Source organism: Engraulis encrasicolus, chromosome 5 (genome assembly GCF_034702125.1).
Source record: "Engraulis encrasicolus isolate BLACKSEA-1 chromosome 5, IST_EnEncr_1.0, whole genome shotgun sequence".
Classification (NCBI taxonomy): Eukaryota; Metazoa; Chordata; class Actinopteri; order Clupeiformes; family Engraulidae; genus Engraulis; species Engraulis encrasicolus.
The window spans coordinates 47,048,300-47,061,148 of record NC_085861.1 but is presented as its reverse complement, the minus strand read 5'-3'; the positions used below and the strand labels follow the sequence as shown (position 1 = coordinate 47,061,148).

At 44.9% G+C, this 12,849-nt stretch overlaps 1 protein-coding gene across 1 annotated transcript; it reads right to left on the bottom strand.

Annotated features, from left to right (window-relative positions):
• Nucleotides 1-2,662: 2,662 nt before the first annotated feature.
• On the bottom strand, nucleotides 2,663-12,706 carry herpud2 (HERPUD family member 2). Its single transcript, XM_063199585.1, has 9 exons — nucleotides 12,607-12,706; nucleotides 11,577-11,946; nucleotides 9,966-10,043; nucleotides 8,886-8,984; nucleotides 8,357-8,508; nucleotides 7,021-7,134; nucleotides 5,779-6,162; nucleotides 4,175-4,295; nucleotides 2,663-3,596 (listed from the first exon to the last, which is right to left on the bottom strand). Exons 2-9 carry the CDS (start codon nucleotides 11,721-11,723, stop codon nucleotides 3,420-3,422), a joined length of 1,272 nt encoding a protein of 423 aa, XP_063055655.1. The 5' UTR covers nucleotides 11,724-11,946; nucleotides 12,607-12,706; the 3' UTR covers nucleotides 2,663-3,419.
• Nucleotides 12,707-12,849: the final 143 nt, after the last annotated feature.

The window sequence follows — 12,849 nt, the reverse complement described above, 5'->3', positions numbered from 1 at the left end:
TAGTTATGAGGTTACTATTTGGAATTAGAGAGAAAAAGAGCTTTGTTTTTGATCAGAGAAATCGCTAGTTAGCATGCTAACATTAGCCAAGTATGCCAAGCAATGAAATCCAGTAAAGTAGCCTAGCTGTTAGTAGCCTACTCACTACTCACTAACACCCACCTGATATCATAATACTTGCTTAGGTTGACAAGCAATGTAAAGTAAGACTGGTGCAATGTTTAAAACAATTTTAGCTGCCATATCTCCTTCCATCCACATGAATTACCTGCTTGTTGTAAGCTTAAAAAAACATTAATTTCCAGACCAGAATGACATTAATCATGTAACATGTTACATTAATCATGTAACAGAACCATGCACAGCAGACAAGTGAGGCTATTTACTATATTTTGTATATTATGAAATTCAATAGCGTGACAGCTCTTCTCCCTTTCTCTCACCCTGTCCCTCCAAACACATAGATAGCCCCCTTCTCATTCTCCTACTCACAAATGCACCACTATTTCCAGTCCAGAAATGAAATTGGTTTGGAAGACAGCACAAATGTGTAGCTTATTAAAATTGTTATGCTGCCATGCTTTGTGATGCTGTAGATAGTGTAGATCAATGCAGACCTCCTTGGTAGGCTTATTGTCTACACATGCATTTTACATGGAAATGTACTGTATCACTCTCCTGGCATTTCAATTTCACGTTACAATTCAAACACATTGATAACCTCCCTCTCATCTGGTGTTGGGGGCCCCACCACCATCACATCCAACACACCACACAGTGAAGCTACTTTCATGCGACTCAATCTGATGTGTTGGTCGCCTGTCAAAAAGAACCACAAATCCATTTGATGAAAAACGGTTATTGTTCTTGATGCTATTAAGTTAAGCTTACTAAGGATATTAGTCTTGTGTTCTGTGAGGTATAAGAAAGGCACGCGCCAGAAATCAAACTCGCCTAGGGCACCAAATAAGCCAGAACCGGCCCTGGAACCAAACAATCAGTTTTCATTTCGATCAAAGGTTTCTGAGGACAAGGAGTACACAGCCGACCTCAAAACCTACTCATCTCTCCACCATCACAAACTTTGCATCCCGCATGGTGAATCAAGGCAGTGACTCCTGGCTGGAGACATTTGGCAAGGGAAAGCCTAGACATTGAGTAGTAGACCTAGTTCAGATTATTTAAAAGGGTAAAATGAAATACTCACACCGACATTGGAATCAGAATTGCATGTCATTTTCAGAGATGCACCCAAAGACATGTAGGCCTATGCTACTATTTCCATAGGCTATTTCATACTGTGCAGGGACGCCAACAGGGGGTTCAAAGGGGTCACTTGTCCGGGGCCCAGGGTACGAGGGGCCCCAGAATTGGATCCTCATTACATTGTATTGACTGGGTTTGGGGCCCTTTCAGGTGTCGTGTCAGGCCATTTGCCGGTGTGACATGCCATTCAGATCTGTAACCACAGAAGTCACCATTTGTTACATGGACACGAGACACAAGGTGCCTTCCAATATGCGACCTTGCGTCCTCCACTTGTGCTTGTGGCCTCGTACCAGGAAGTAATATGTCACGATGACATCACTGACAACAGCATTACCAGAGATCTTATAGACAGAGATAAGTCATTTCAGTTCATTTCTGGTATCCACTTTCTGTCGGGTGAACGCCCCTTTAGGAGACCTTCGGTTAGGAGACTTTCGGAGTCCTGAGGTTCAGAATAAATGGAGTCCCCTTAGCGCTGTAGATGGCGGTGGCACACTTCTCGTGCAAGCACCTCAAAAATAGGAGGGGACAACGCCCCTTTAGGAGACCCAACTAGAGCACACACTTTTGCATTGTGTGGGCGGGTTTCGAAGCCTCTTTATTACTCCACCCTCTTTGGCATTATATTTCAATATCTTGCAAAAGCTCAATTGTAAAGTCATTTTCTCATTTGCAAACTGGATGGTAAATGAATAGTCCCCCAAAAATTGTTTTGGCTAGGTTGACAGCTGGGAAACTTAATTGTTTTCTCCACAAAGGAGGGGCCAGGAGGCAGGGCAAGTGGAGGACGCAAGGTCGCATATTGGACTGCACAGAATTACACCCAGGAAAGTAAGAATTACACCTAGGAGTACACTTTTAGTCAGCATGGCACACACGCATGTCAGCATATAGGGAGAAGACAATCTGTAGGAGAAGCAGAATATAATATAATGAAGGACAGTGGTGCCACCTAGTGATCCATTTTTGACACAACACTCTAACTCAGGGGTGTCAAACTCAAATTGACTGAGGGCCAAAATCAAAATCTGGAACGAAGTCGTGGGCCAAACTCAACAATTATTTTCAAAAATGGACTAAAATTGTGCATGCATACACTTCATACTGATAGCTAAATTTCACACAGTCTTTCCCATCATATTTGTAAGTTCAAATGTGTCTGCACTCTGCACATCTTGTGACAGCAATTTTCATGTTCAAGTTGTGTTACGCTAAACATTGATGGTGTATCTGGGCCAACTGTAATACACATTTGAATGATCTCACAGGCCGAATGAAATGGCTCTGCGGGCCAAATTTGGCCCCCGGGCCTGAGTTTGACATCCCTGCTCTAACTGAACATTCAGGACATGGAGAAAAAACAAAACAAAAAACAAATCACAGCAAGTGAAACGTCAAAGCTTTTTTATTAATCAAAAAAGCAATACCTTATTGTCGTTAGATCCATTTGTTTAAATATGCAGTACGTAGCTTGTATATATATATACATATATATATATATATATATATATATATCAGTTCTCATATTTGCTTGCATGTGTCAGAATGTGTCTGTTAGTCCTCTTTTAAGCAACTTCTCTTTTTTTATCAAACATGTGAAAAATGTGGAAGACACAGACATCGCCAGTCCACTGAAGGGTACCTTCTGACACGATTAAAAAGGAAACAAATAAAAATAAGAGCAAAATTAAAAACCATAATAAAGTGTCAGCTCAATAAGTAACGCAGAAGGTTTGGGGAGATGTGCACTCACACTAAAAAGCAGCATTTAGGACCCGCCCACAAGTGGCACAAGCAGGACTCTGAGGGTGGGTCCTCTTTCGTTTATTGTGACATCACTTTATTCCGTTTGCAACTTTCCACTGTTCCGTTCGCATTCTTCCTTTCGTTTTATTCCGTTTGCAACTTTCCACTCTTCGCCACTATACACGGCACAGGCCTTTCCACCACTCACACACACACACACACACACACGCGCACGCGCACGCGCACGCGCACGCGCACGCGCACGCGCACACGCACACGCACACACACACACACACACACACACACACAGCTATATGCACATACAGTATATGTGCACATCCACATGTGGCATGTAAACATTCTCTCACACACTCACACATGCACGCACACACACACACACGCCCTTAGTTGGCAGGGTGAGGGGGTCCCTCTGGGATGAGCGAGGTGAAGAAGGTGCTGATGAAGGACCATGCGGCGGCCAGGAAGCCGGGGTGTGGCGGGCCCCCGTTAGCCCCTTCATCCTGGCCCTCCTCGCCACTCTCCCCCTCCTCCTCCTCCACGCCCTCGTCCATCAGACGCTCCTGCCCAACACACAGGACACAAATACATTACATTACAGTACAGTACATTACATGTAGGTGACGAGTATCCAAAGTGATTTAAAGTTATTTCATAGGGTATAGGTTACAGTCCTTGGAGCAATGTGGGGTTTGATGCCCTGCTCAAGGGCACCTCAGCCATGAGTTAACACAAAGAGACACAGATAAAGATACAATCATGACACACACGCGCACACACACACACATACACACACACACACACACACACACACACACACACACACACACACACACACATACACACTGCATCAAGCAGATGGTTCAAGGTAAGCAGGGTATAATTTATCAAAACAAAAACCAAGGGGGGGGGGGGGTTGATAAAAAGAATCTCTTGTCACAACGTGCCTATCATTTCAATTGTGTGTTTCATTAGTATTCATACAAGTATTCAAGTCCCCACCACCCCCCCCTGGTAACTCACACCCTGAAGGTAAGTGTGTGGAAGGTGTGTGTGTGTGTGTGTGTGTGTGTGTGTGTGTGTGTGTGTGTGTGTGTGTGTGTGTGTGTGTGTGTGTGTGTGTGTGTGTGTGTGGTTTTACCATCTCCTGCATATCGTGGCGGTCTGCGTCCTCCTGGGCTGGGCCTGCTGCTCCTGCTCCTGCTCCTGCCCCTACTCCTGCGTTCTGCTCCTGGCGGAAGGGGAACCAGCCAGCCTGGTGCCTGCATTGGACAAGGGAGCACAGGAGTGGAGGATTGGCATAGGACTTACAATAAGGTGACTACTGTATAGAGAGATACAGTACTACTGCACAGTACAGTACAGAACGAGATCAGTAGTATTCTCACAGACGAGTGGTGAAGGCACACAGACAGAGAGAGCGATTCAGAACACTTACCGGCATGGCAGAGAGAGATAGAGAGAGGGAGAGAGTGAGAGATATAGAGAGAGGGAGAGGGAGAGGGAGATAGTGTGAGAGAGAGAGAGAGATACATCGAGAGAGAGAGAGAGAGAGAGAAAGAGAGAGAGTAGCAGCATGGCAGAGAGAGGGAAAGAGAGAAGGAGAGAGCAAGACACAGAAAGAGAGAGAGAGAGAGAGAGAGAGAGATAGAGAGAGGGAGAGAGTGAGAGAGGGAGAGGGAGAGACAGAGAGAGATACACAGAGAGAGCGAGAGAGAGAGAGAGCTTGACTCACAGGTAGACTATTAAGGGCTCCGCATACTTAACGTGCGCAATTTGGCGCGAGAACCATTAAAATGTGGCAGACCATTCATAGTCTAAAGCGACATTTACAGGCTTTTGCTTGCATTTTCGGAAGTGTGCCCTCTGCTGTTCATGAGAGAAACGGCAGAATCCATCGCAACTCGCAGCGGGAGTTCTAGAGATGTATAAAAATAGAAAGCCAAATACGGCTGCTGTAGGGCTACTGAACGTCTGATTTATGACTTACCACAATGAAACATAGACTTTTGTTGTAGCCTACATTGGCAGATCATTCCAAGACATGTGAGAGCATTGTTCTGGCTGCAGAATTTATGAATAGATCGCAACGTGCCTCTGAACAAAGTAAACAATTTTTTCACTGAACAACATGTAAGGGAGAAGATAAAATAACTCTCTAAAGACATTTTATTATCCTCTAAATGATGCAGGGTCCATTCTGTAGTACAGTAGCTGTAGCCATATCTCTTCGCAACTCCTGCTTTGTCTGCCTACCTGCATGGTCTCTGGTGGCGCACGGCAAGTTACAAAAAATGCGGGGTGCACGACCTCGCACCGCGGCAGCTTGCGGAGGGGCGTGTGACGTCATTTTGAGCGCACGCCATCGTCGCGAGGGAGGTATGAATGAGGTTAGCACCAGTTACGCTAAGTATGAATCCGCCTTTAGCATGAGAGAGATACAGGCAGACGGACAAACAGAGAGAGCTTGACTCACAGGTAGATGAGCAGCATGAAAGAGAGAGAGAGAGAGAGAGATACAGACAGACAGATAGAGAGAGAGAGAGAGAGAGAGAGAGCTTGACTAACAGATAGACCAGCAGCATGGGGCAGAGATACAGGCAGAAAGAGAGAGAGAGAGAGAGAGAGAGAGAGATACAGTATATATAGAGAGATACAGAGCGAGAGAGCGCGAGAGAGAGAGAGAGAGAGAGAGAGAGAGAGAGAGAGAGAGAGAGAGAGAGAGAGAGAAATCACTCCACTCACAGGTAGACCAGCAGCATGGCGCCGATGACCATGACGAAGCGGCCGAGCGAGGAGTAGAAGTAGACGATGCTGAGCAGGATGGCGGCGCGCATGCCCGTGTACATCCAGTCCAGCCAGTCGCGGTTCAGCTCGTCCTCGTTCAGCACCGGCCCACCCTGGGCGTTCATCTGGATGTTAGGGGGGTTGGCCGGGGGCTGCTCCCCAGGGGCGGGCGCCGGGTTGGGGTGGGGGGCAGCAGCAGCAGCAGCAGCAGGAGGAGGAGCGGGGGCTGGGGCATCGTTGGCCTGCGGGGCCGGGGTTGCAGTTGGGGACGCGGTGGTGGCACTGGTGGAGGGGGTCGGCGGGGCGGCGAAGGGGGACTGGGAGGCTGCCAACGCTGCCTGGCTGAAAATGAGATGGAAGGGGTGGGGGGTAGAGAGAGCAGGGGAGAGACAGGCAAGAGGGAGACCCAGAGAAGGATGGAACGACAGAGACAAAGAGTGAACAAGAAAGAGAGAAGAGGAACAGAGAAACAGGAGAGACACATGTAAATGAAAAGCGAAATTACAAGCCGTTTGCTCAGGATAACCAGCAAAACGAACACAGCCGTTATGAAAACGATACACACACATTAAGAGTTTGTTCAACTCATCATCATATGAATGCAAGAGATTTTAGAAGAGTTTATGGTGTGCTTTGCCCACACTAAACTTTAACAGTCTTTAAATTTGATTTTGAGAGAGTTCAAACATACTATTAGATTATGACAGAGATGAAAAGAAAGTGATTGAATAACCTATGGACCAATGTTCCCTTGTAAATGAAAGACATTTGTAGTAGTTTTTTCCTCTAACAACTGTTAATCTTGGTCATGCTATAACAGAAAGTTAACTTGCATTAAGATAGAAACAGAATACTGTGATAGAAGCATCTACATTATGAGAGAGATTAGAGATTTTTTTTTAAAAGAACGTTATTGTGTTGATGTGATAGAATAACATTCAGTATGGTCCATATATTCATATTACCAAAAAAATAACGTTCAAATGTTTCCTTGCAAATGGAGATTTGTGCTATTTCTAGTGTTCTTTATGTTTTTTGAAAGAACCATATTGTCAAATGAGTGTAGATGAAAGGCAATAATGAAGCAAAAATTCTCATTTAAAAAACTATGTGTGTGTACACAGTCTGAAAGTGAAAGGTGTCCTCCATAATGTACTGTATGGGCCGTGGTGATATCAATGGAAAGCCAGGGGCACTTACTACTGCATGTAGTAGTGGCGGGCGTACATGTGCTGCCACCACAGCAGCTGCATAGGGGCATACATGGGGTGGGCCGGCAGGTGAGCCCCTTCTGGCATGGGGAAATGGAACCCACTGTGGAGAACAAACACACAGACACGCACGCACACACGCACAAAGAATTTCTATGAGATAGGACAATGCACAAATAAATCATTGAATGTGTGTCTACTGCACATACTTAGGGAGACACTTTTAGAAGACAGAACACTCAAAACAAACCATTTTAATACAGCATTGGATGCTTCAAATGTCAACTGTTGGATCTCCAAAGTGCTGGTTTGTTGTATGGGCCTACAGGACTTTAAAAACACTACATGTAGGTCTACTAACAAGCCTCCTTGTAGGTAGCCTTTAGCTGCAGATGGGATTGCAGATTGGGAGCTCACCGTTTGTAAAAGAAATACTCAATGACATAATAATAACATTGTTCTGACATTATCAAGAGTTTTAAGTAACAGATTAAGGCTTGGTTATTGCTGTTTTGGTAAACAATACGCTTGTAATAGGGGCTCAGTGTGACAGGGTTAGTATCAGAAGGGGCGCAAGCCAAATTACTTTCTCTCCTGTTTTCCTGTTGCTCCTGGCCTTGTGACGCCAATCTTGAGGTCATTGATGATAGCAGTTTTATTCAAAATCTTGCAAAATCACAATTCAAAGGTCATTACCTCATTTGCAATGGGAACGTTAAATGGGGAAAAAGCCGCCCCAAAAGTTTCTCTGATCAGGCTGACAGCGGACCAGAGCCAGGCTGAAACGAAAGGCAAGATACCACAAGCAACAGGGAAAGAATGGGAGGAGGAAGTAGATTTGGAATGGTGCTTCTGCGAGATATTTCATTAAACTTTAATCATCAATGAAGTCTTGCCTTACATCACTAGGCCACAAGCAACAGCAAAGGACGGGAGGTGCTAGTTTGACATGGACCCCTAGGGTGCATTCCAATATGCGACCTTGCGTCCTCCACTTGTGCTTGTGGCCTCACCCCGCCTCCTGGCTCCGCCTCTGTGGAGAAAACAATAAAGTTTCCCAGCTGTCAGCCTTGCCAAAACAATTTTTGGGGAACTATTCTTCATTCACCATTCAGTTTGCAAATGAGAAAATAACTTTACAACTCAGCTTTTGCGAGATATTGAAATATAAAGCTGCTGTCAGTGATGTCATCATGACATATTACTTCCTGGTACGAGGCCACAAGCACAAGTGGAGGACGCAAGGTCGCATATTGGAACGCAACCCTAGTGTTGGGTATCTATGGCCTACCACAAGGCCCTCTCAAGGGGTGATAAATACTGACTCTGGCATGATGCCAGGGGGCGCTGGGTTGACAGCATGGGCATGGGAGGGGCCCCGGTGTCTCAGGCCGTCACTACTTCCTGCACTGGGGGCAGGTGCTCCATCCTGATTGGGTGAGCCAGCTGAGGAGGAGGAGCTGGAGCTGTCAGAATTCTGAGGGACAAGAAAAGAAATTAAATTAATGATCATAATAGTATCGCACAATAATTATTTTTTTGTATTTGTCTGTTTTATATGAATTAAGCTTAAAACTCAAGTTTAAAATATCTCTCTCTCTCACACACACACACACACACACACACACACACACACACACACACACAAACACACACACACAGTGAAGTGGTGGAGGCACATGGCTATGGGAAGCCCCGATGGCAATTTTTGAGATGTGTACTACATTTTCACACACACACAGACGTGCACGCAGGCGCGCACACACACACACAACCCCGTAACACAGAACGGTAGTCATGGTGTGCAGGGCCAGGGCAGTGGAGGCCTTTGCCACAGGGCGGGCGGCCACTCACCTCTGGCGTCCCTGGGGTGCGGGCACTGCTGTGGGCACAGGGGGAAGCGGGGGGGCTGTGACTGGCACACACCAGGTGCATCATGTGGTACTCATCTTGCTGCAGTGCGAAGAAACACACACACACACACACACACACACACACACACACACACCAAGCATAAGCTTATAACGCTCATTAACGAAATAAAAGGGCAGCCAGCAGGTATGTGGAGGTAGCACTGCCTAACAAATTCTGCCAGCTAATTCTGTAATTTTTGTTGTAAATTTAGCAATTTTGTACATTGAATAGAACAGAATGCCTTTTATTGTCACTATTATCACTACTATTGTCACTATTCACAGGTACAAATTACACTACGGCCATGCACAATGACATTGAAAGCGATTCACTTCAGTGCAGAAAAGTGTGATATATACAGTACATACAACATATAGGGTTGTTTACAACACACATTTAGAAAGTCTCATTTAACACATTGCTATTAAGTGTTGAATCAATACCGCAAAATGCACAATGTGAGGCTCAAGTGAGACAGAGCCTTTAGGAGGGGAGGCCGTGGCCCTAGAAAAGAAGCTATTTTTAACAGCCGTAACGAAATGGGGCTAGGCAGAGCCTTCATTGTGGTTCACATTATCTCAGAAACACAACGAGGACAATGCAGCTGGCTACACTGGCCTACTAGCACAGAGAGAGAGAGACAGACAGACACAGAGAGAGAGACAGAGAGAGAGAGAGAGAGAGAGAGAGAGAGACAGACAGACACAGAGAGAGAGACAGAGAGAGAGAGAGAGAGCTGCCTTGGCTAAATGAGAGAAGCTACTGGAACTCAGGGCCATACAAAGAGAAAAACCACCACAGCAGAAATGTGGTGTGGCCATTGACAGTAGAATCCAGTGCATGCATGCATCCAGCCATGGAATTCCACACACACAGGCGCGCACACACACACACACACACACACATACTCACATACACACACACACACACACACACACACACACACACACACACACACACGTGCGCGCACACACACACACACACACACAAAATCGTGCACACACACACACAGCCACAAACCTTTCGTAGAACGTCCCTCAGCTGCAGGTGGTCTTGCAGAAGCTTTCCAGAGTACACCAGCCTTTGATCCTTTGAAGACTGCAAAACAAGTGGGAACATCCACACCTATCATTCCACACATTAAGTACTGCTGGTGACCTGCTCTTGAGGGGTTTGTCATGACGGGCCAATCACACAGTGCAGAGTAGAGTAGTGTAGTACGGTAGAATAGACAGAAACTCATGAAGTGTACATCTCATGAAGGTATGTAGAGTACTCACGTTCACATCATTACAACCTCCAGTGGCCTTCAACACATTTGCTTGTGTCCACGAGCTAAATGAGAACTGTACTTAAAAAAACACTAATGGATGACCTGGGAGGTATACCAAGAGCATGGTTTTGTGATAAACCAGGCGTAGATAACCTACAGGAAGTGGTAAACCTGCTTATAGATGTACAGTAACTTACGTGCCGACATCATTTAGTTAAGAAGATGAGAACTCCATGCTCTTCTATTAGGTAATTTACCTCTGACACAAGGCTAACTTAGCCTGGTTTACTACTGAACCAGCTCCTTATTATGCCCACTGGCGAGCATTCCACAAAGCAGGTTTAGTATCTACCTACTGCATCTATGACGTGTTAGCCCAGAGCAAATGATACACCTCCTAATATCAGAGTCCCTCTGACTGTTTTGATTGGAAGGTGAAGCCATGGGACACAGCATTAACTTAAACTGCAAGTTAACTTGCCTTGTTAAGTTACTGAAACATATTCCTGAAACATCCCCCAAGTGGTAAAATCCCAGCCCAGTGTCTAGCTTTGTTTTCAATGGAAGGATGATGAATCTCGCTCCATGATTTGTCTATTTGGAGGTTTTACAACTCTGTCAGACAGGTCACTCAACCCACTTTCCGGAATATTTACCCCCGTGGACACAATGCATGGTCATCAATGTGTTTCATTTCATGCCAGTTCCTGCCAATCTGAAATTCTTCTGATTTCAATTCATGCAAATCCACAGCAAACCAGGTAGACTGTTTACTGTAATTAGTCTAATCATCACTCGGAACTAACTGATTGGTAATGTGTGATACACTGGATGGTAGTTTCTGCATGCAAATTCAACCCACAGCACAGGTGCTAAAAAATACATTTTATTTCAGTAGGTATAAAGAAACATGTGGATGAAATAACATGTGATAATGTGACAGTGTGTCTACCAGTAGGACAGTAACGATACACTCAATTCATGTTTCGGTTCATATCACCGTTTTTTACCTACAGCTTCATACACCCCACGATTTTGGAAGAGAGACTACTAATAATATGAAAAAAAAAGCAATAATGTTGATGATTTGAGGCACTATCTTATAATATCATGTGGTTGTTTTCTGGACTGATGAAAGGTAACATTTTGAAAGACATATCACGATACTGTCTTCTTGCATTGCGATACAGTACCATGACTGCCACGATTTCTCGGTTCGATACTATATTTATCAGTGGGCTACCCCTATCTATCAGTAATATAAATATAAAATAAGATATTTGCTGTGCAAAGTCAGAGTGCTCGACTACACCGATTTCATTTTCAAATGGTTCAGAGTTAACTGTTTGTGGACTCACCGGCTTACTGGGGTAGACATCTGAGATGTGTTTCTTCAACTTCTCCACAGTCCAGTTCAGGAAACAGCTTATGGTCTGGTCGTCATATTTCTGGTTAGGGGCTTTGATGACAAGCGTGACTGGACTGTCCACTGCACCTTGGTCCATGGTTCATGCTAGTGGTCAGCTCCCTCACTGCTTTTCATGGAAGGGGACGAGGCCCTTAACTTTTGAGGAGCTCTACACAGATGTTTAGACCTCTGCCATGGTCGCCTTCAGTCCAACTCCTGCCTCCTGAGCTATAGGCCTACACTTTTTGAAGATTCATTTTCCTGCTGGATGTGGGTCCACTTGGTTGTTCGGTCAAGTTGGAGGTGGAAAACTCCAGGATCTAAGAAAGTCCAGTGGTGAATAGATCTTTTAAAAGTGGTAGGACATCAACAATTTCACAAGTGACATTTTTAAACATACCTCCCTGGTTAAATGTCTTCCCAAAACCTCAAACTGTTAACACTTTAAATGCTGTAAACTTCACATTGCATGACAGTATAGTACACTACGTTGTCAACACACATGTATGGGTCTACGTCTACCCATAGAAACATCAGACAGTTGACCTACAAACGGAGGAGGTAGGGCATGGTGATCCACCTGTCATAGAGTTTCAACTTGACAGCTGTCATAACAACGTAGGAGGACCACACACACACACACTAACAACCTTGTTAATGCACAGGCTAGCGCTACCTTAGCACTGTAACTGGCATCACATCACAACTACATTATACGATGTGACACAACACACAAGACCCACAATTACCTTCCTAGTTCGATCACATTGCCAATGCAATTAAGACCAAAATGCGCCCTTAGCTAGGAGAGGCACATTTGTGATCGAATGCTGAAGTCTCTTATCATGGAAAGCTAGTAGTCAAAGCTAGATGAAAGGGAATTCAAATTGAAAAAGCAAAACTTCCAACCATATATAGCTAGGTAGTATTTATGATAGAATCATATGCATACCTAATTAACTATCTGAACTCATACGCACCTCAATTAGGCACTGATTTTGTTTTTAAGCCCTTTGTTTTGGTGGGGATCCATAACAAGTTACTTGTTATCTTGCAAAATGGAGTCGGGCGTATCACCGGAAATGACATCATCACCTGTCCGTAGGGAGTTCCACAAAAATCCACAAGGTGGCGGAATATTACAGGTTTAGAGCAGAGCCGTTTGTAGAGTAGGCTGGAGTAGAGTAGTAGCCTGGTCCTGACCATCCCATAATACTACCATT